The following is a 24,785-nucleotide window of genomic DNA, read 5'->3' on the forward strand; positions in this document are numbered from 1 at the left end:
TATATATATATATATATATATATATATATATATATATATATGTGTGTATCCATCCTGTGATGGACTGCAACCTGTCCAGGGTGTCCCCTGCCTCTTGCACAGTTATTGCTGGACATGGACACCAGTGACCCCCGTGACCCAAAAAGGAAGAAGCGGGTAAAGATGACTGATGGATGGATGCATTTTACTATATAAAAGTTCTTATGTAGTTACAGAAAAGCGCTCAGGTTTCCCTGTCAGTGTGCTAGTGTCTTATCAAACAGAAGCTTTCATAAATCATAAACCAAAGGTTCTGTCAGGATACAGTGCTCTGCCTACAAGCATAGAGATTTTTTTTCTTCTAATATTTTGATAAACTGCAGTTGTGTGAATGTAAAAGTGGGTCGTTACTCCAACATATAACAAAAATGCATGTTTTGCTTGTTGAATTTCAGTATTTTTTCATGTATTTAAACTCTGTGTTGCTCAGAATATAATATAATGTAAAAGCTAAAGGAAAGTTCAGAAACAAGAAGTGCTTAGGGAGGCGGTGACTAGACAATGTTTCCCTTTCGGAGATACTTCTGAAAAGGATTTAACATTTTCCTGTTGGACCTCGTTGGCTTAAGACTGGAAAATGACGTCTGCACCCTCATGCTCTCTAATGGGTCCAATTTCATCTTCTGACTCCCATAGTCTTCTTCGAAGTGTGTCAGGAGGCCCAGGTGTGCAGATGTTAGCTTTTTGTCCCCCATCCCAAAGCAAAAAAAAGGAATAGGAAATAACCTCCATCGTTCCATTCATCAATGAATGTTGTGAGCTGGATAACTTGAAAAATAAGTGAGAAACCAACTTCCATTTTTTGTGGGTGGTTACAGAAGCAAGAAATGTTCATTTGAAAACTTGGGTTGACGAGTCAAAATCCAAGATGGCTACCACCATATATATGTAAATGGACTACCCCGGTCATTTGAGGAAACTAGTCTTTCTACATTCTACATTTTATACTGCTTTAAAGTATAGTTTCCTCAAAGGATTGGGGTGGCAGACGATTAAGCAATTGGGGGCCAAGGTGGTGGATAAAATTGCTCCCCCCACTTTCCAGGATCCATCAGTCTGCACTGTTTCAAAAAAAAAAAAAAAAAAAAAAAGACTCATTCTGTTTCTTTCCACAGTGTAACTCCTACCCACTTGAAAATCTTGCACCAAAAATATTCAGGTATACTTCATTCTGTGTTCAATTCCTGTCCAGAAAAACACAAACTACAAACACTCATTATTCAAACCCCCCGAGACGGGGGCTATCCATCCATCCATCCATTATCTTTACCCGCTTCTTCCATTTTGGGTCACGGGGGTCGCTGGTGCCCATGTCCAGCAATCACTGTGTGAAGGGCAGTGGACACCCTGGACGGGTCGCAAGTCCATCACAGGGACACATAGAGACAAACGAGACAAACATTCAACGGGGGATATCAATATACCAATTTTTAGTCTTACTGAAGGGCTCTTGTTCCTTGAAGTTTCTGTTAAAGAAGTACCAGAAGTTGATGCAGGGAAAGCTGCTTATCTTAGGAGAAAAATGTATAAAACAAAAATCCTTTGTGGGGTTTTTTTTGTGTGGGTTTTTTTTTTTACTTTGAAGGTGCTTTATCATCTGCTTTATCATCCAAATCTATTAAATTTCCAGAAATACACAAAAACCAGTGATTGGTTGTGATTTAATAGCCTTGGAGCTCAGTGTGGATCAGTACACATCCATGTTACAGATGAAGCATGTTCATGTTCCTGCAGGGTCAGCTGGTGTTGTACTAAAACAGCACTCCTAGCTGTTAAAAGAAGGATTGGTGTCAGGGCGGGGTGTGAATTCTTGGACACCACATGATTCAGAGGAATGCAATTACAAATAAATTATTTGTGCATCTCTAATCACACTTCACACAAAATCCTGATATACAAATAATCTCTCAGAACAAAAGAAACAACATATTTGACTGCTGCATAAAATGGTTTCCATTCAGACAAGATTTTGGGAACTGAAGGAACAAAAAGGATTCTGAATGCTGAAGACATTAATATGAGTCTGTACCTCTGGATGTTCATGTTAGAGATTTCTTACCTGTTTCCACCACTTTGTTTGTGGTCCCATCGTGGTGTTGGAGTGGCTGTGCCATTGTCTCCTTCATAGGATGATCATGTTCTACTGAGACTCAGAAAGGTGCAACGTAAGGTATCATCTCACTGAGCTAAAGGTGGGGAGCAGTTGCTGTTTCAAAACTGTGAGAAAATTGGAAGAAAACAGGCAAATCTTCATTTGGAGTCTCATTGAATTCTGAGTGTCTCGCTCTGAGGGGTCAGTTTTAAAAAACAATAGCTTAACTTTGTTTTCATGGTTTGAAAAACTGTGTCCTGAGCTGTGCATGTTATTTTTTGCTCACCCTCGCCTGCATTGTACCTGCCTTGGCAGACGTCCTCAAGTCTATAGTTTAATCCACTGCACATACACTTTTGAAACAAAGGGAGGTAAACGTTTTGGAGACGTTCTGGAAACTCCTTCACGAATGCCATTCATTTACTAGTCACCATCAGTCGCAGCCCAAATATTAACCTTTAGCAGCAGTGAAGTGTTGATAACTGTTCTGCCCACAGATGTGTCTGCTTTTTATTGGCTTATCATGCAAAGGTGTGTCCAAGTCTGATGATTTTAAAATAAATATAAAGTCCAGTTCTTTGGCCAAACATCCCTGAGCCTATCTCTAGTAGTTGGTATGAAGATCATGTAACTCAGGAAACCTTTTGACTTGTTTTGTTTCTTGGTTCAGGACCTCTGGAACAGCAGCCATGGCAGACGGAGCTGAGTGTTTCCAATCTGCAGTCATGTGACTGACTCTTCCCTCCTCCTGATGAACTCCTCCAGCTGCCCCCTTTCAACCATGACAGGACCCGAAAGGTGTCTGACCTCATACTGGCGCTGCCATCGTGCTGTGTGAGCGCCCCCTCTCCTCCGGCAGTGATTGCACGGAATGGCCTCTCTGGACCTGCCGTACCGCTGTCCTCGCTGCGGGGAGCACAAGCGCTTTCGAAGCCTGTCGTCCCTACGTGCCCATCTGGAATACAACCACACGTACGAGACGCTCTACGTTCTCTCCAAATCCAACAGTGTGTGTGACGCCGCTGCTCTGCTGCCTCTAGTGGCTGAGGGGGCCCTCCTCACACCAGGCAACAACAACGACCCCTTTGAGCCGCTCCGACCCTCAGCTTTAAACGAGCGCCGCTTTCCCTGTCGGGAGCTCCCTTGTGCCGACGACCTGAGTGTGACCCCGGCTAACTCCAACTCTGCAGCCAGGTATATTCCAAATGTGGAGTTCCCGCTGGGGGAGATTTTCATGAAGAAAGCAATGACATCCACTGATCCGGGCCCCCATGGAAACCCCAGCACAGCCGTAGCCGTGGCAGCCAACGTGGCAGCTAGTGCTGTAGAGGCAGCCTACGAGGAGGGCCTGGCCAGGCTGAAGGCACGGGCGTTTGAACGGCTGGAGTTGGACGAGAGGCTGGAGAAACTGTCAGAGGAGGTGAGTAGGACCCTTGTTACCAGAATCAACTTCATCAGCTGGAAAAGTTTGGGAGTCAGACTCTGGCTGCTGTAGACCTGGCTTCAGTGCAAGTTTGGTTTCTAGAGAGGGGGTAGCTGTTCAGTTAAGAAGTGTTCAAAGGACAAACACTTCAGATGTAGCCTGATAGGAGGTTAGTGTCTCATTTTTAGGTCCTTCATAACCAAAGTGAGTATAGAGTCAATAGGAACTAAGAACCAGAGATTTCATGGCTACGTAATGGTCCGTATGTCTACAAGTGACTCACTGGATGCACAACATATGGAGTTCAGATGATTGTAACGTTTAAAAGATATGCTTCAATAAACACAACCATCTGAACTGAAAATGGAATTGGGCTAAAATAAACAAAAACAAGGAGATATCCTGATGCATGCTCAATAATCAAAAAACAAGGAGAGCCTTGAACCAACTAGCAGTACACCATTGGCTTTGGGAAGCTCCGCTCACCTTATGGTCCAGGATCTTACCCTACAACCAAAAACGAGGAAACAGAACAGCCAGTACCTCCCTGACCCAGTTAACAATCACTATTAACAAAAGGTGACAAGGTGCAAGGCAGGCGTCTATGGGGATGAGCGGGAGTGAGCTTAGAGACGGAAAACCAGCAACCACCAGACTTCAGAGTAACACCTCAGGTTTCTCCTCTCTGTCCCTCTCTCCTCTAACAGGCGGGGCTTACTCCATATAAAGTCCCATCAGCCAATTAAAAACTGATAAGAGATGACACACCCATTAATCAGACATGTGTTCATAAAAGGTGACTCGGGGATGTGCAACACCACCTTTGTAGATACCAGACAAGTTTAATGATGCAATGCTTCAGTGGATGAAGGTGATGAGTTGTTTGGGCTGCAGGTGATGGGTAGTGTATGGTCCTCAATGAATGTTAGACCTTTCATAATTTTCTGTTTCATTTTATTTATGAACATCTAGTTTCATTTAAACCTCGGTATAGCAGAAAGTTTATTTCAGTGTAATACTTGTTTACAGCTGTCGTCTGCAGAGTCTGACTGACAGAACCCTTTGTTTCCTGATGCTTTAGTTTATGACCTCAACTGTAATCAGCAGCCAGCGTATTGATCAGCGCCGGCCACCGGGCAGCTCCAATCATCCTCCTTCTTGTGCTGTAGGTGGAGCAGAAAATAGCGGCCCGTGTAGGCCGTCTCCAGGCGGAGCTGGAGAGGAAGAGCTCTGAGCTGGAGCGGGCCAAGCAGGAGAGCGAACGGCTGAGCCAGGAGAAACAAGACCTGGAGGACAAGGCCTCTGAGCTGTCTCGGCAGGTGGACGTCTCTGTGGAAATGCTGGCCAACCTCAAGCAGGACCTGGTGAACAAGGAGACAGAGCTGACCCACAAACAACAGTAAGAGACATTCATCTGCTTCACGGAAAACAAAGACAAAGTTTGTAGCAGAGATTTAGCATTTTGTTCAAAGCAGCCATTATACTGTTTTTAGTATGAGCATTTAGAGGCAATTAACGGAGCTAAAATGTCCATTGCTTATATAAAAAAATATATCTTTTTACAAATTAGCATCTGTTTGTAACTAAATACTGTTCACATCTGTTGGTCCTAATACTGAGCTGATCTACAAACACAGCTGCAACTGGCTCAGTTCAAGTAATGACTCAAGCAGAGCAACACAAATTAGAGCAGACGCACAAAAGCCGAGCTGTTAATCATCAAGAGTCTGTAATTTACCAACGCAGCTCGTTTCCTGGAGCTACACCACGAGAACCAGGAACCTTTGGTCCAGATCAGCTCCAGGAATTAAGCTGTGCTCTTTAAATTAGTAAGACAGTTTATCAGGTGTACTTTTGACAATTAACTTGTCAAATACTTCTGATAATGAAAGTAAAATTTGTTTTTTATGGTTGAAGTTTTGACTAAAAAAAGAAAATTAACGTTAAAAATGGTAAATAACAATAAATAGGAGAACATTTTTTACTACTGGCTGTCACTGAGTAGATTTTATTTCAGAAAGGAGAGAATAAACCAACTAAGTCATAAAGATTAGGAGTAAAAAATAACCACAAGCAGAAATATCAGTTTTACTGTCTTAAAACAAAATAAATCAAAACCATGATTATTATTTTTTTATTTAAAATATTTCATCAACTATTACTGCTTCTTTATTAAAATCACACTTTGCTCAATAACGTTTATATTTTAGTCATGATGGTATAATAATTCTTACTTTAAACCTTTATATTAATTTAAATTTTAATGCACAAATAAATATAAATTAGGAAACAGAGTTGTTGACAGTCTGTTCAAAATCTGAGTCAGCTTTTTGATTTGTACTGTTTTTATTTACAATTGTTTCAGAATCAAAACTTCATTTTTAATTTGATCACTGTTATTGATATATATATATGTATGTATAATTTATTTATTTATTTATTTATCATCAAGGAGTGAGATATGTTTTGAACAGATTGTAGAGGACATGGACATAACAGGGAGTGGATCCAGTCAGGGACACATTGATACTCTGTGGGTGAACCTGCTCCCTCCTCTTGTCGTTCCTCTGATTACAGGACAGTGGACCCCAAATACTTGAAGTCCTGTATCTTTGTGATCTCTGCTCCTTGTAGCCTCACTGTTCCACCAGCCTCCCTCTCATTCACACACATGTACTCTGTCTTACTACGGCTGACTTTCATTCCTCTTCTTTCAAGTACATGCCTCCACCTTTTCATATTCTTGAAGAATAAAAAAAACAGTTTTGGCAAAGATGATGTAGGTTTGGATGATTGAGACTGACGGCTAACGAGGTCAGGTTTGGGATCAGGGCTTCAGTCAGCCATGCCTGAGGTGAGCTGGAGGGAGAAGGTTTGGTTTTAGAGAGCAGACATGAGCTCAGACTCAGAGAGATCCATAACCAGACAAATGGAGAATGTGGTAAAGAGGTGAAGAAGAGAGTCCATGCAGGCTGGAGTGGATGGAGAAATTTTCAAGAGGGATTTGCATCAAAATAATGTCAGCAAAGGTTAAAGTAAAAGTTTACAAGACAGTTGTGAGACCTGTTATGTTATACGGTCAGAAGACAGAGACATGGACTAAAAGACAGGAGAAAGACCTGGAAGTAGCAGAAATGAAGATGTTGAGATCCTTAGGCATGACAATGATGGATAAGATTAGGAATGAGATCATCAGAGGTACAGCACAGGTTGAAGAACTGGAAGAAAACTCTTCCCCTATCCCCGTGTCATGTCTCTGTGTCCTGCCTGTCCTTCCATAAAGCCGGCCGCTGCTCCTGAAATAGACTTGGACATAAATCACAGTTAGGAAACAAGCTGAACATTTTTTGGATCTCTCCGGTGGCACAAAAAGCGAGAACTGGAAGACTTTCAGAGCTTTTAGTGAAATGAATCCCAGGATGGCTCATCACGTGGTCCAAACATTGCTCTGAATTTTACTTTGAGGAACAACGGGGTATGTTTTACTGCAGATGGGCTTCGGTTAAACAAGTGTGTTGCCTTTTCCCCTGATTTGTTTAAACACCATACATAAAGATCATAATTTTACCAAGATATCTAGTTTAATAATTAATTTAGTAATAATTAAGAATATGTGTTGGGGATGACTCTCAGCTGCAACCATGCCAAATTTTACTAAAACCTCTGTAAAATTGAATGCATTATAGCTTTTCTATGTTTCTGACGGTCAGTTAGCTGTGGTCAGGTGAGGTTTCAGGAAAGACCTGGTAAACCCAAATGCATAGTGAGGGTGAACTGGGAATGTCTGGTGGAGTCTTCTTTCCAAGTCTTTGTTCAACTCACACCTCCGGGAGAGTTTTTCACATGTCCCGGGTGATTTTGGAGACTTAGAATCTGAATAGGCCATGTTCAGGTTCTCTATTGCAAATGTGGCTTCAAGGAGCTGTGGCCTGAAGGTCTCTGGTGCCTGTCGGACCCGTTGATGGATGCCAGTGGTGATGGAGGCTGTCAAGCTGAAGACGGAGGCCTTTAGGACTTGGTTGTTCCAGAGGACTCCTGAAGCAACTGACAGGTGACCAAAAGGAATGTGGCTTTGGTGGTTGCAAAAGCAAAAACTCGGGCATGGGAGGAATTCAGGGAGAAAATGGAGAAGAAATTTTGATTGGCCTTAGGGAAGTTCTGAAAAATGGTTCGGCGACTCAAGAAAGGAAAGCATACCCTATCACAGGTTTTGCTTGATTTGGGTGGGGAACAGCTGACCTAAACTGAGGATATTGTTGAGCAGTGAAAGGAGCAATTCAAGTATCTCCTTAATCCACCCACCATGTCCACCTTTGAATAGGCAGAGTCTGAGGACTTGAGGGAAGACGAGTCCATTACCATGGCAGAGGCCGCTGTGACAGTCAGAAAACTCCTTGGTGTCAGGGCGCCAGGGGTAGATGAGATACGCACCGAGATGCTGAAGGCTCTGGATGTTGTAGGGCTGGCATGGTTGACACATCTCCAACCAATTGTCGATCCTCGGATTCATGAGGAGCAGTGTGGCTTCAGTCCTTGTCGTGGAACAATGAACCAGATCTTTACCCTTGCAAAGTTGGTAAGGGGGTCATGGGAGTTTGCTTCTCCAGTCTACACATGCTTTGTGGACCTGGAGAAGGCTTTTGACCGTGTTCCTCAAGGCATTCTTTGGGGGGTGCTGCAGGAGTATGGTGTGCCTGGGTTGCTTTTAAGGGCTGTCCGGTCTTTGTACAACCAAAGCAGGAGATGTGTCCACAAAGTTAAGCATTCTTGGCACTTGTTCTCAGTGCAGGTTAGATCTACCAGGGCTGTCCCTTGTCTCCTATCTTGTTTGTGGTTTTCATGGACAGGATTTCGAGACACAGTCATGGAGAGGAGGATGTCTGGTTTGGGAACCTTCACAACATTAACTTCCATTGAGTGGAAGTGTTAATGTCACATCTTGTGAGACTAACGGAGGAATGGAGAAAAATGCACGCCGCCCCACAACTCACTTTAAAGGTTCATTTTAAAGGTAACCTCTGAGGTCACATTTTCTGGCGGCATCGGATCAGGACGGCCTTAAAGTAACACACAGAGAGACACAAACACACACAAGTACAGACACACAAACACACGCGCACACACACACATAACTCAGCAGAATCATGCCACAACTCATCAGAAACGCATAACAACTCAGCAGAAACACACCACGACTCAGCAGAAATATACCATGACTCAACAGATACACACCACGACTCAGCAGAAACAAACGATCCAGCAGAAACCCACTATGACTCAGCAGAAACACACAATGACTCAGCAGACCACGACTCAGCAAAACACACCACGACTCAGCAAAAATTCACCACAACTCAGAAGAAACACTACACGACTCGGCAGAAACACACCCTGACTCAGTAGAAATACTTCATGACTCTGCAGAAACACTTCACGACTAATCAGAAACACTTCATGACTCAGCAGAATCACTTCACGTCTCAGCAGAAACAACACAACTCAGAGAACCACTACGTCTCAGCAGAAACACCACACTACAGCAGAAACACTCCCTGACTTAACAGAAATCCACCACGACTCAGCAGAAACACTTCATGACTCAGCAGAAACACTTCACGACTCAGCAGAAACACTTCACGACTCAGCAGAAACACTTCACATCTCAGCAGAAAGACCACAACTCAGCAGAAACACACCACGACTCAGCAGAAATGCTCCACGACTCAACAGAAACACCACAATTCAGCAGAAACACCACAATTTAGCAGAAACACATCACGACTCATCAGAAACACACCATGACTCAGCAGAGTTAGCAGATCAAGCTTTGAACAAGTTGACCTCACCCTCTCATTTCAAATATATTATTGTAAGTTTGAACAAGTGAATTTTAAAGCAAGATTTAAAGCAAGAATTTTAAAGCAAGATGAATTTTAAAGCAAGAAAAAAGTTCAGGAGGGCGTGCCCCACAGTTAAATGCTGTTCTAGCTGTCAACTCATCGGCCTGATCAAAATTAAACTGTTTCTTGAAACCAAGACTGTTCAGAGAGATATCTAAAACAGGTAAGATAGCTCTTGCTAACCTTTAAATATAAATAGCCTCTATCAGTCTATGTTCTTGTAAACCCTATAGTGCTGCGTTTTCATTACACCTGTGTCCTAAATGCTGCTTTTCATGTACTTACTCTTACCGTGCAGGGCCGTACATACAGTTTGTTGTTTTGGTAGAATATACTGTATTCTGTGTAGATTTCCCCCCCAAAGAGAGCAGAGCACTGTCAGGTTTCATATCGTATTCAGAACAGGCACAGTGTCTGCAGTGGACCACCGCTCTTCGTGTTTTTCTGTACACCGGTGAACGGGTCCACGGGACAGACATGCACCTCAGAAACTAGGGGGCTTTTGGAGGTGACCATCAGGAAACACGCCTGTCTTAATGAGCAGAAATCTGACCTGCAAAGTATCAGAATGAGTTTCGATAACAGCAGATCTGACAGAGAGGAGCACGAGAGCGGAGCTGGACTCACCTGACAGGTGAAAGCTCTCAGAGCACTTAGTATTTTATTAAAGAATAAATACTGCTGTGAATATTGAAGTGAGACTCAGGATGACAAAATGTCTTTACATGTCCTGTCTGAGTGCTGACGTCAAGCATGTTCATTTCCATAAATATTGTATTTTTCATAAGCAGATTCATTGGAATTGTCTAAAGTTCTTCTAGGCAGAAGTACGAGCAGCAGGTTGGCGTTGGACAATATATTGTTTTTTTAGACTGTTCCTTTGAAAAACGCTTTAATGAAAGAGAGAATTATGTTCTGTGAATACAAAATGTGTTTTGGTTTTTCTGCAGAGAGCTGAAGAGGCTCCTTGAAGGAATGAACAACGTTTCTGTGACTCACCTTCAGATGGTGGACAGATAGAAATGCTCATCGATCTCGAGCTTAGCGTTAGCCACTGTCCAACAACCTGCCTGTGAGGCTGCCGTCAGGCTCAGGCCTCCCTTCCAAAAGGGGTTGGTGAGCTCAGTGGGATTTGCTGGTTAAATAAATGTTAATAATTAATAAATAAAAGTGCAACTATTAGAGTTGCATTCGGGCCTAAAAAATCTGACCCAACCCGGCCCCAGCCTGTAGTCATCATTTCCAAACACCACCCGACCGGACAAATTAACAGTGATTACAGGTCCAAACCAGACCCCCCCCCCCCCCCCCCCCCCCCCCCCCCCCCCAACATTTTTAATAAAGCTTTGACTGCTTATATAGTTATTAATGGTCGGCAGACGTTAGGGCATAAAAGGAGCAGAAGATCGGAACTGAGGGGGTGTTTGTCCTTTCATGGCCGTCAAAGCGCATTAAATCCATACTTCTGCCCGCATTCCGCATTATTCAGACATGGACCCTGCTCTGACATGTCAGATATTTTGGGATCTCACCTGTTTGGATCGTCGGCCGCGTGCGTCCGCTGAGTGCAGCGGCTGAATGAATGTCCATTTGGGCGATGGATCGCTTCCTGGCAGTATAGTCACATCTGAAGCTTAACTGAACTTTTCTTACCTTTTTCAAGGCCGGTCAGCTCGCGGTGAAATGGTGTGCAGCTGGTGAATGTATGGCAAGCTATGTTACCATATAATTGGAAGTATGGTAAGACATGTTGTCATATAATTGGATCGCCAGCCGCACACATCCGCAGATGCAATCAAAAGTCCGACACCGACCCGTCCCGCCCATCCAGCACATTATTACGGCCCGACCCAAATTTGGGCCGGGCTTTGGGCCCGGGTTAGAAATGACAGCTCTAGCAACTATTAACATTATTTATGATTCAGCAACCTGTTGCCGTTTGATGACCTATTACTGAAGCACTCTCCTTTTGTATCCAAAATCCTTCAGACATGTTGACGAATTGCATCACAACATTCTGACCACTGTACAACAGCATTACTGCAACATGGCTGATGTCAAATCCTGGACAGGAAGTCGGCAAGAGAGATCAGCTGTGATCGTAAAGTGTAGCAGCTACTGTGGGACATCCCAATATAGAGATATTAGACATAGACATGACTACCTGTGTTATGGCATGACAGGACAACGCATGACAGGATATGACCAGGTGGAGTCAGGTCCTCTGGATGGGTTCTTATTTGTTGAAACGTTTCGTCTTTTATCCAAAAGTCTCCTTCAGTCTGAGGAAGGTCAAGTTCAGATTACTGAGCATGCATCAGGAGAATCAAGTAATTTTCAGAACATCAGATATATTATTCTTACAGTTTACAGAGGAACTTGTGAAGTAAAGTCACACTTATGTTTTGTGAGGACTATTATTATTATTATTATTATTTGTAAACGACATTGGACAATGCGTTTGTACCAATCAGAAAAGACTGTGGTCCGTGACAAGAAACCGTCAACACAAAGGTGTGTTTCACACCTGAGTGTATTGTGTGTGTGTGTGTGTGTCAAACGTCTATTCTTTCTGTGTTCACATGGCTTCAGATTCTTGTTTTAGCTTTTTAGCGACTGCATAGAGTTTATTTTTCTGTGTCTGACCGTCTACAGTCCTCTGTGTCTCATCATGTTTTTAGCAGCAGAAAGGCAAAGGCAGACGGTAATGTTTGTGCTCACAGTTAATCCCTGCATGGATTTATCTGTTTTATATTTTGTCAGGTGGCTCAGTTGATAGAGCTGTTGCCTCCAAGTGGGAAGGTCGCCGGTTCAAATCCTGGTCCGGTACCTTTCTGGGTGGTGTTTGCATGTTCTCTCCGTGCATGCATGGGTTTTCTCAGGTACTCCAGTTTCATTCCACAGACCAAAAACATGCATGTTAGGCTGATTGGTAACTCTAAATTGTCTCTAGGTGTGAGTGAGAGAGTGAATGGTTGTTTGTCTCATTTGTCTCAATGTGTCCCTGTGATGGACTGGAGACTTGTCCAGGGTGTCCCCCACCTCTCACACAGTGACTGCTGGATATGGGCACCAGTGACCCCCGTGACCTGAAAAGGAAGAAGCAGGTAAAGATGATGGATAGATGGATTTTGTCAGTTTTATTAATAAGGTGCTCCTCAGTTTACAGTCAGCTGTTTTCAGAGAAGGAGAGACTTCATCTGCTGGTCCATCCTCTTTATCCTCATGAAGACAAAACTGAAACAGCTGAATAATTAATTAAGACATGTTACCTTGGAGTCAGCCAGTCCTCCCTCAGATGCCTCCAGTTGGTCCAGAACGCTGCTGCTCGGCTTCTAACTGGAGTTCAAAAGAGGGAGCACATCACCCCCACTCTGGCTTCACTCCACTGGCTGCCTGTTCATTGTAGAGTTCATTTTAAGATTATTTTATTTGTTTTTAAAAGTGTAAATGGTCTTGCCTTATCCTACCTCTCTGAGCCCCACCCATGCTCTCCTGCTCAGTGCCACTGATCAGCTGCTCCTGGAGGTGCCGAGGTCCAAACAGAGGCTCAGAGGGGACAGATCTTTTTCTGTTGCTGCTCCAAGACTTTGGAACGAGCTCCCTCTTCTCATCAGACGAGCCCCTTCACTCTTCAGTTTTAAAACTCTTTTAAAAGCACATTTTTACTCCCTGGCTTTTAGCACAGACTGAATATGCTCTGCACCGTTTTTATTGCTTTTGTTGATCATAATGTTTTAACAATTGTTTTATTGTTATGTGTTTACATTTTCTTGATTTTATGTGTACAGCACTTTGTTGCAGCTGTGGTTGTTTTAAAGGGCTTTATAAATAAAGTATTATTATAATCCTTCCATCCATCATCCATTCATCATCCATCCATCATACATAAATCCATCCATCATCATTCATCCAGCCATCATCCATCGTACATTATCCATCCATCATCATCCATCATTCATCCGTCATACATCCTGCATCCTTCCATCTATCATCCATTCATCCATCCATCCATCCATCATACATCCATCCATACATCCATCATACATCCATCATCCATCAATCCATCCATCCATCATCCATCCATCATCTATCCATCCATCATCCATCCTACATCATACATCCATCATACATCATCCATCAATCATCCATTCATCCATCATACATACATCCATCAGTCATCCTTAATCCATCCATCCTTCATACATCGTACATCCATCATCCATTCATCATCCATCCATCATCTTTGCCCGCTTCTTCCTTTCAGAGCTGCGGGGGTCACTGGTGTCCAGCAGTCACTGTGCAAGAGGTGGGGGACAGCTGGACAGGTCACAAGTCCATTTTTAACGTGCTTAAAAAAAATTCTCAAATGTTTTACATTTCTTCACTAATAGCCTGAATTCGGGCCCACATTTTGCAGTAGTTTCACAGTAATTGGAGTAATTTTATGGGAAGATTCGTGTATTTTCTTGTGCCTCCAACTAGTCTAAAAAATGCTCAGCTCAGTGCGACGCTACTTTACAGGTGTTATTATAATTATTATTGATTTTTTTTCTTTCAACTCAACCTGAAGACATTTGTCTTATCAGCTGTGCAGAGACAGCTTCAGACCATTAACTGACTGCACAGACTGTCTACGAAGAAAACATGTATTCCTCCATGAAGACAAATGAGTCTGAAGTTTGGTAAAAACTATCCACACTGACCCGCAGATGACTGAAACATTGTCTTCTGTACATATGAGGCCTTTTTGTTTACTCTGCTGTGTTAGTTTTATTTATCAGAAGGTTAAAAGCATCATCCTTCTGTAGATCCTCTGCAAACTGAAGATTGTGTGTTTAAAGGGGTGGGGATGATATCTGTGTGTCAGGTGGTCGTCTGCCAATCAGAAGTTTGTTTAATCAAATCTAGAAATTAAATCTTCTTGCAGCCTCACACTTTCAGCTCATTGTTACTTTTAAACCTAGCTTTTAACTTTAAACAACTCAAAGTGAAATGTTGAAGAAGCAGTTGGATTTGTTTGACCATTCCAACCATGCGTCTAACAAGTCCATTAATTCTTTGGAAATATCTTGAAGCTGGAGAAACCTGGGTCTTCAGATGTGATTGAAGCCGAAACGTGGACTTGTGTTGTCGTGTTAAGAACTGCTGCTTTTAGACATTCTTGCCTTTGAAAAGATTAAAGTTACTGTTCCATCATTCCACAAGTTACGTTTCATTTCCATCAGTCAGTTATATTTACATAAAAACCCACACTCAGTAAGTTCACTCACATTTATTAATAACTGTGTTGGCCTGTTTCAGGTGGGTCCTCTGATCTCTCATTCTGAGACTTTCAGTTTAATTCGTTCAGATTCAGCTTTTTGTTGTTTTTTCCTGGAGACGAGAAAATGTTTCTGCGCCAGACGTGGAAACTATCTTTACCTCTAACTATCCTCTATTCAGGGAAATTTCTTCGTTAAGTGACTCTTTTGTCTTAGTTTGACTAAAAGACCCAAATGATGACCGACTGGACTTATCCTATGAACAACAAGCCATTTAACCGCACAGGATCACACTTTAAAACCGTTTCTTCAGTAAAAACATTCTATTGGCTCATTTAATTTTCTCAGGTGGTTTTATGACTGGACTATTGACTAGAGGAAACACAAAGGATGTCTTTGTATGTTTTTATAAAGTTGAATTGATTTAGAAGTAAATGTAAAGTAAATAAGATGATCCAGCTTTTTATTTAAACAAAGCATTTCTTAACAAATGAACAGCAGACAAACATTGAGTCAAAAAGATGAAAGTTTTTGTCCTTCCAGCTGTTCCTTATTCAAAAGAACAACTCTGCACCCATAGTGACGTAACATATTTTATTTTGTATTTATGTTGGTGTTTCTGTGGTTTATCCCCCAGACTTTTAAATCTAATTTAAGAACATCCCATTACTTCTGCTTCCTCTCTTCTGTACGTCTGCAGTGAGGTTGCCCAAATCGACCACTTCCTCCAGGAGACGGCGGCACGTGAGGCCAATGCTAAGGTCCGGCTGCAGCAGTTTATTGAGGAGCTTCTGGACCGGGCCGACCGAGCCGAGAAACAGCTGCAGATCATCAGCAGCTGTGGCACCACGCCAAACGGCAGCCTGGGGCGCTGCAGTCTGCAGGCATCAAAGGGAACTGGACGCCAGGTTTGGAGTTTTGAAACATATATTATGAAGGGATGGATGCAAAAAACTCTTTTATTGTTAAATAAATACAACAGTACAATATAAATAAGTCAAAAGGAGCACATAATGATAACATATGCAGAAATATTAAAGACGCAATTCAAAATAAAAGTTTTTGCTTCATGTTGTGATGATTTGAGTTACTTAATGAATCATTGCTGCTCTGAACATGTTCAGTTTGTTTCCAACAATCTTCTTACAAAAAGGCCTGTGAAGATGTGTATTACCTCTCTGTTGGTTTAATTAAAACATTTTGATGGTTCGGGATGATTGTTGCAATTGTGCATGAAAACTTTTTGTCCGTTCTGTGAATTCAGAACTTTATTTTGTGTTAAAAGTTTGTAGTGGTCGTCATTATCTGATTTACTGTCATGATGGGATTTAAACATCAGTCTGAACAGCTGGCAGCTCAGTCGTGGACCCACACTGTGATTCTGTGAAGTCAGGCAGAATGAGCTCTCTTCTTCTAAAACAACTGGACCTTCCCGGAAGACATGTAGCTTTAATACTGTACAATACTATTTTATTTATAAAGCACTTTAATCAGTGACAGGGCCAACCAAAGTGCTGTACAAACAGAAACAAACAGGCAGAGCACACAGCAACATATAACATAACGTAAAATCAAAATATAGAAACAAAATAATAGCAGATAATAGCATAATGCCTAACACAGTGTGATGCATACAGGTTCAACACAGATCATGCAGTGTTGAAAGCCAGGGAATGATAGTTGGTTTTTAAGTGAGATTTAAAAACAGTGAGGGAGGGGGCCTGTCTGACAAGCAGAGGTAACTCATTCCATAGTCTTGGGCCTGCGACAGAGAAGGCCCTGTCACCTCTGCGCTTAAGATGGGTTCCTGGAACTGTGAGAAGCAACTGGTCCGCTGACCTCAGAGAATGCGGTGGGACATATGGCTGCAGCAGATCAGTGAGATAGGAGGGGTCAGAGCTGTTCAGTGATTTATAGACATACAAGAGTATTTTGAACTGGATTAAAAGTTGAACCGGTAGCCAGTGCAGGGAGGTCAAAACTGGTGTAATATGCTCTCTTTTGCCTGTACTGGTTAAAAATCGGGCTGCCGCATTCTGGACCAGTTGTAGTCTAGTAATGGAGGTCTGACCGATACCAAACAGGAGCGAGTTGCAGTAATCCAGCCTGGATGTTATGAATGCATGATTTATTGTCCAAGGTATTTTTGGACAATATGGGCTTCAGCTTAGACAGCCGCCTCAGCTACAAAAAACAGGATTTAACAATCATGCTTACATGACTGTTAAGTTTCATAGAAGGATCCATTATCACTCCCAGATTAGTGACTCTTTGTTTCTCTAACTGGGCTAGAGCGGAAAGGTCGATGCAGTGGTTGATGATTGTGTTGTTGGGAGGAAACAACATGACTTCAGATTTCTTCTCATTGAAACTTAAGAAATTTAAAGCCATCCAGTCTCTGATGTCAGCCAGGCAGTCAAGCAGAGGTTGAATAGAGCGTGTACCATTGTGTCTTAGGGGGAAGTAAATTTGACAGTCATCGGCGTAGAAGTGAAAGGGTATGTTGTGTTTCTGGAAAATAGCACCTAGTGGCAGCAGGTATAAAGAAAATAGAAGGGAACTGAGGACGGACCCCTGCAGTACCCCCCATTTAAGTGCTGCTGATGCTGAACTAAAATCTTTGATGGAGACAAAAGGATTTGTCAGCGAGGTAGGATCTAAACCATTTGAGGGCAGCCCCTGTGATGCCCACCAACTTCTCTAACCAAGCAATGAAAATCTCATGGTCAATGGTGTCAAAAGCAGATGTAAGGTCCAGTAAGACAAGGAGCACAGAATCACCAGCGTCTGTGGATAGGAAGATGTTGTTAAAAACATTCAGTAGAGCAGTTTCAGTGCTGTGGAGAGGTTTAAAGCCAGATTGGAATAGCTCTAAGATGGTGTGATCCTCTAGGAAGCATTTTAACTAGACTCAACTATTTTTCCCAGTAGTTTAGCAACAAATGGGAGTCTGGAGACAGGCCGGAAGTTGGACACGACTGAGGGGTCAAGGTTTGGTTTTAAAGCATTGAACAGCAGCATGCTTAAAGGTTTTTGGCACCACCCCTGAGGATAAACTGCTATTCACAATAGCGAGAATAGAAGGACCCAGAGTAGGAAAAACCTCCTTTAGTAATTGGGGGGGTGGGGGGGCACATCAAAGGGGGAACCAGATGGTTTCATGCTGCACGTTACCTGCTCTAGAGAAGACAAAGAGATTGGCTCAAAACGGTCAAATACAGCAACACATTGGGATGGGATGGACAGATCATGAGCTGGAGGGGAAATGAGAGCCCGGGTGTTGGCAACTTTTTCTAAAAAGAAATGTAGAAAGTTCTTGCATAGCTCAGTTGAGGCTTCCAGAGGTGAAGGCTCAGTGAGGTGAAGAACTGAGTTTAGGGTAGAGAAGAGGACACGTGGATTGTGAGAGTTTGAGGCAATTATATTACAAAAGTATTTAGATTTAGCAGATTTTACTGCTTTCTGATGACGAAGCCAACTCTCTTTTAGTATTTAAAAAGAGACCTGCAGCCTGTCTTTCTTCCACCTGCTGTCTGCCCTCCTGCACTGCTGTCTAACAGCCTTGGTGACGTCATTCAGCCAAATTTCTGATCTGAGTTTTGTTTTTTTGGTTTTTCCAGGAGCAACTTGATCCAGAGCCTTTAAGCAGACAGAGTTGAACTGGGAGGTTAGCTCATCAGTGGTGGTGGGGGCTGATTGATCTTTTTCGAGTTAAAGACATCTGTGAAATGCGCAGCAGTGAGGTGGTTAATGGCCCAGCTGTGACATGCAGGAGTGCATGGCTTAGGAGTTAGACTGGGGGATGTGAACTCAAACAGGACTGGCATGTCGTATGAAAACACATTATCACCAATTTCAAAACTACTAACAGTAACATCATGTGTTATGGACATGTTCTATTTCGTATATGCTTCACCCTTTAAGGCTATCGCTAGTGGGTTTATCCCTACGTGCGCAGCACTGAAAACTTTTGTCCACGCCCACCTACTGTGTGGGCCTCATCCCCGGTCCGTATAAATTACGGTGAGACCAGGTAATCAGCTCCCATTTTTTTTCAGCCAGCTAGCTAGCACTATCAGAAAATCCAAGAAGGAAAAGTTGTCCAGGTTTGACTGGCACAACCTTTGCTAAGGATGCCTGGGTCTCCGCCACGCCAACCTCCTGCCATCGCGGTGAGCTCTTCCTCCCCAAGGAGAAGCAGAGATGAGCAGCCTTGTTCAAGGTAAGCGCCGAGGAGTGCTTTTCCGTGGCGGGCCGCTACCCGCTGGACGACACCATCGCCAATTCTAAAGTTTCTTCCTCACGGTAATCAAATGATTTCCTTGAAAAAGGCGATGTTAGCAGCAGCCCCACTGAATGTTTTTCCGTGGAGGGCCGCTACTCGCTGGACGATGCCACCGCCTTTTCTAACGTGTTTTTTTTCTCAAAGTGAATCGGAGGATTCCCTCGAAAAAGGCGTTGTTGGCAGCAGCTCCGCTGAGTGTTTTTTTTCTGTGGCGGGACCCTATGTGTGGGACGACGCCACCACCTTCTTTGACGCAGAGTCACGCAGTGAATAGAATGATTCCTCTGAGAAAGGCGATGCGATGCTGCCCCCTCCCTCCTGGAGAGTGTAGTGACGGAAGATGAGTGGCTGAGCGAATGCTCAGCCACCTCGAATCTTCCCACATCGGCGATCACACCGCTCCCAGCCGTCTGCGCCCTCCTCTCGGAGCTGCCCGGCATAATCCAGGAGGATGTTAACACAAGGGACTTTCCGTCCCTATCCTCCCTCTGCCCTGATCGGATGATCTGGCGGCAAGGTTGGCTCTGCCCCGGCTCGTCGCCCTGACCCCATCTGGCCCCGCTGTCCAGCTGTAATGTCAAACTGGAACGAGGCTGCAGCTGGGCCCGGCAAGCTGAAGACATCTGTCTCCACCTTCGCCTCCATCTCCAGAGTGGAGGGTTTTACCGATCTGTGTTTTTCCCTCAGTCGCCCCCCTGGAGACAAGCTTGGCGGTGGCACTTGGGGCAAAAGCTTCCAGGATGGACCAGCAACCTGTCCCTCCATGGATGCATGACCAGATGGTGACAAGGTCTCCAACCGAGCTCACCAGTGCTCATTCCAGATGGCCGCAGCGAACAACAATGTCACCCTGCTGGCCTACAGCATCTCTAAGAGGCTGGAAGAAGCAGACCTGCTGGAGGAGACAAAGCTCTCTCTGTAAAGCTGCTGATGTCATCTTAAACATGTTCCACCTCTGCGGTCTGCCTGTCCCACATCGCCGCCTGGATGACCATGATCCAGAGGACTACTTGGCTCCGCCTCTTGCCATCCTTGTCCGAGAGGCTGCAGAAAGACCTGTTGGAGGGCCCCATCACCCTAGAGGCGCTGTTCGTGGCCAACTTCAGGACCATCCTTGAGAAATCGCAGAGGTCCGAGGAGGTCTCAGAGACTGTACACCATCTGGTGACGTCACAGTCCTCCTCTCGCCCCTCTGGCCACTGGAGAGACTGCCTTGGCCAGCAACAGTAGCAGAGGCGCTCCACAGCTGTGGCAGCGACTTCACGCCCCGTTCCTCCGCCGGCCCCCTCCATCAGGTAACAGATCCTTGAGGGGAATGTATGTGTTTTTTGATGATGTATGTTTTTGATATAAAACAAAAACACTTCTGAAACACCTCTGAAAGTAAAGTTTTCATCTGAGACTGTTAGATCAGCTGATCTCACAGCTGTCTCTCTTCACACATTCCCCACACAGAACGAGCCAGTAACCTCTAAGCAACGTTTTAAATGGCACCGCAGTTCATTAAATATCACAAAACACTTGTCTGCCACGTCAGTTAAAATTATGTTTTTTCAGCAGACCGAGTCCGGTAAAATCCCTCGTTTTTCAGCCAGAGCCCGTTTTTAATTTATGCTGTTTTCTGCTCACTCACAGTGCAGCGGGAGTAAACGTCTTTTATCCATGACAGCTGCAGCCTCCACCGAAACGGTGTTTCACTCAGAAAGCACTCAAAAAAAAAAAAAAAAAAAAAGAAAGCGCTCACACCTCCTCTCAGTGCGCGCCGGCCCACCTCAGCTCTATGTGAGACCGCAGCCTGGGCTCAGCACAGAGGCACACATACAGCCCTTTTTTCTTTTTCTGTCGGAGCCCCCCTTGGGTTCTCCCTGGAGAATCTCTGGAGCGAGTGATGGCAGTAAGGATTTTTAGTCTGGTTGATGTTCGTGAGAAACATGACACAACACAAATGTGTGCCCGCTTTCCAAGCATTACTCAGAGTGGCAGCGAGTGTGTTCCCTGGACAGATGGACGGACCGTCTGATCAGCAGGGGTTACACGCTGCAGTTCACAGCTCAACCCCCACCGTTCAGAGGCATTATAGAGACGGTTCTGTCTTCTCCAGAACAGAGCTCGTCTCTCCAGTTAGAAGTTCAGGAACTTCTGACGAAAAACGTGATTTCCAGGGTTCCCAACGGAGAGGAAAATGTTTTTTTTTTCCCTCTCACTACTTTCTGGTTCTGATAAAAGTCGCACAGACCAAAATGCTAGTGTTACACCTGCTAAACCTGGGGTTTTCTATAAACTGGGAAAAACTTCCATTCGTCCGTCCCAGATGATTTTTTTATCTGGAAGTGGAGCTAAACTCAACTACAATGAGAGCCCGTTTATCACAGCTGAGAGCCAAAGCTCTATCAGCTCAGCTCTGCCGTGTCAAACCCTGCAGCATAGTGACAATTCTGCCTGCCATGCGACTCCTGGGCAATGTCAGCGGCCCACATTGTGGTTCCGCTGGGCCTACTTCATATGAGATGCCTTCAGAGATTGTTCGCCCTCTTAGGCATAGATCCTGTGCACCAGAAGAGGTGGATTATCTTTGTGCTCCCCTTCGTGAGAACCGATCTGAATCACTGGGGATACCCTCTCATTCTGTCAGAGGGAGTTCCCATCAGCAGGCCTACGTCACACATCTCAGTTTTCACAGACGTGTTCCTGTCAAGCTGGGAGGAATGTGTCTGTCCCAAGCAGTGGGAGCATAGTGGCTGGACCACATGTCGCTTCACATAAATGTGCTAGAATGTTTTCACGGTCTGAAATGTGACTCAGCATTTTGCCCCTGCTGCGGGATCAGCATTTTCTGATCCACACAGCCAACAAGGTGACGGCAGTTTACATAAACTGTCAGGGAGACATGCACTCAGCCCAATTGTTACACATCGCGAAACAGCTGTTGTGTTGGGCACACACAAACCTGCTCTCCATCAGAGCAGTGTACATTCCCAGCGTCCTGAACAGGCAAGCGGATATCATGTCGAGGGGCGATCCCCGCCACAGAGACTGGAGCCTCCATCCCGAGCTGATTTCTCAGATTTGGAGCTGGTTTGGCCGAGCGGCAGTGGATCTGTCCGCCACACGGGAGAACGCCCAGTGTCAATTATGGTTCTCACTGAGCCCACGAGACGACCCACCGTTAGAAGTGGATGCCTTAGCTCACAGCCCGTGGCCAAAAATGCTCCTTTATACGTTCCCTCCAGTCCTTCTGATATCACGGACTGGGGAGGAAGAACCGTCAGTCATCCTCGTAGCTCCCGAACACATAAAAAGCGCTCTGTGGTTCCCGAATCTGCAGCGACTGATATTAGGTCGGCTGTGGAAACTGCTGTGGGGGGGCGCTCTCCTCCAGGCGGGAAGATTGATCGAGAGTTACCCAGAAATAGGTCAGCATCTTTGGGTCTTTCCGCTGAACAGATCCGTTTAGAAAAGATGGGCTTCCCACAGGATGTGGTGCGTACGTTCAGGGCACACGAGCTGCTTCCACCACAATGCTGTACACATCAAGTGGACAGTTTTTCAGAGCTGGTGTGCAGAGAAAGGCGTGGAGGCCATCTCATGTCCACTAGATGGTATGCTGTCCTTTCTGCAGCAGCTGATGGACAGAATCTAGCGTTCAGCACAATTAAAACTTATGCTGTAGCTATTTCTTCCTGTTACGAGGGCTTCGGTGATAGAACAGTTTTTAACCACCCGCTGATGAACCGTTTTCTGAAAGGTGTACAGAGACACAGACCGATGTCACGTCCACTAGCTCCACAGTGAGACCTAATGATGGTCCTGCACGCTCTGATCAAAGCTCCTTCTGATCCTTTAGATCAGGTTTCACTTAAATTTCGGTCATTAAAAACAGCTGTGCTGTTAGCTCTGACGTCGGCAAAGAGAGTGAGTGATTATCTGCTCTCTCTGTTGCTCCCTCATGTCTCAGAATTCAAGCTGACGGCAGTTCAGCTGTACTGCATTTTAACCCTGCTCTGGAAAACATCACAAGCTCATTCAGATCAAGAGTGATAACCTTGGATGGGTTTTTATCCTCTTCCTCATAATTCTGAGGAGGAAGCAACATCTCACCTCCTTCTATCCCGTGCGCACATTTTCATGTTACGTGGCGCACACGGCCACACTGCGCTGCTTTCAGCGTATGTTCTTGCATTACTGGGACAGCTCTTCAGGACGTCCTCTATCCACCCAGCGCCTCTCACACTAGTTGTGTGAGGCTATTTCTGAAGCTTACAGTTCATCTGGACTGGATCCTCCAGAGAATCTCAGCACATTCCACCAGAGGGTTTTCATCCTCCATGGCTCTGCATGGAGGGATGACAGTGGAGGATATTTGTATGGCAGCTGCCTGGTCATCGCCATGTTTAATTATTCTTTTTTATCTACGTGATGTTTCTACTTTCTCTATTACCATTCTGTTTTCAGGGTTCTGACAGAATGATTATTATTTGTTTCATGGAGCCTCACTTTTGAGCTCACACCTGCCTGCATGCAGTCACAGTGTGAGATATTTATTATCAGTCACAAGTTCATGACTGCTGATTTGATTGTTATTAATCGGTTCATCCTGAGGAGCTGTTGGTCTGCTTTGTTCGTCGTTACACTGTTACAATTCGTATCCTCCATTGTTCCTATTCACAGCAGCAGGTCTGCTATCTTAGCCTTTTTTCCTCACCAGAGATCTTTTCTTCGGTGCGTTCCTGCGCATGGAGCATGCAATTACACAGCACGTAATTACACACACAGAAGGCTGAGTGATGAAATTTTTTTTGTGCAAGCAGGTGCTTCATGTTGTGTCTGAGTGGACCCAGTGAGGCATAGACTACATCCTGCTTCGCCTTTAACCCACTAGTGATAGCCTTAAAGGGCAAATCCTATACGAACTAGAACGCTGGTTACATACTGTAACCCCAGATTCTATGAGTATAGGTGCAGCCCTTTAAGTTCTGGGCCTCACTGGTTCCCAAATGGCTGAAAAAAAAGCTATTTGGGAGCCGATTACCCGGTTTCACTATAATTTATACGGACCGGGGATGAGGCCCACACTGTAGGTGGGCATGGACTAAAGTTTTCAGTGCTACGCTGCTCGCGTAGGGATAAACCCACTAGCGATAGCCTTAAAGGGCTACACCTATACTCATAGAATCTGGGGTTACAGTACGTAACCAACGTTTATCTCTGAGACGTTCTAAGTCTATGTCTCCACATCAGTGGCTCCTTCATACACTGTCCCTGATGCTCATACTGACCATCCAACATCTGTCTTTACTGTATATCCAAAAGGCTCCTTATTTTCAGCACAGATAACATCTGTCTCTGATGTCCACTGTCTTCCTGTCCATCAGTGTGGACAATCAGAGGAGATATAAAGCTCCTTCCTTCCATAATGCTTTCAGATTACAATTCTGGGTGTAGCAGCATGCTCCACCCACCAGTGTCTCGGTAGGGGTCGGCCATGATGTGTCTCAACCTCGTGGCATTCTTGAGCCTCCTAGAGGTCCCATGCCTTCAGAGAGACCCAGGCCTTCAGAGGGTCCCAAGTCATCAGCAAAGAGTACCAGGCCAGCTGCCACCTCCATGACAACCACGTCTGCTGCCGCCTCCATGACAACCACGTCTGCTGCCGCCTCCCTGACAACCACGTCTGCTGCCGCCTCCATGACAGCCACGTCTGTTGCCGCCTCCATGACAACCACGTCTGCTGCAGACCCCACAGCCCTCAAGCCTGCTGCAGACCATTCATCCCCGGCGTCGC

General features: G+C 44.6%; 1 protein-coding gene across 1 annotated transcript in view; it reads left to right on the top strand.

Moving 5' to 3' along the window:
- The first annotated feature begins 3,002 nt into the window (after nucleotides 1–3,002).
- fbxo41 (F-box protein 41) overlaps nucleotides 3,003–24,785 on the top strand; it is a 42,595-nt gene continuing 20,812 nt past the window's right edge. The window contains exons 1-3 of the mRNA XM_037674887.1: nucleotides 3,003–3,551; nucleotides 4,724–4,953; nucleotides 15,419–15,626. Of these exons, the coding sequence (XP_037530815.1) occupies nucleotides 3,003–3,551; nucleotides 4,724–4,953; nucleotides 15,419–15,626 (987 nt within the window). The remainder of the gene's footprint in view (nucleotides 3,552–4,723; nucleotides 4,954–15,418; nucleotides 15,627–24,785) is intronic.

This window comes from Nematolebias whitei, chromosome 3, assembly GCF_014905685.2.
Source record: "Nematolebias whitei isolate Nwh7 chromosome 3, NemWhi1, whole genome shotgun sequence".
Taxonomy (NCBI): Eukaryota; Metazoa; Chordata; class Actinopteri; order Cyprinodontiformes; family Rivulidae; genus Nematolebias; species Nematolebias whitei.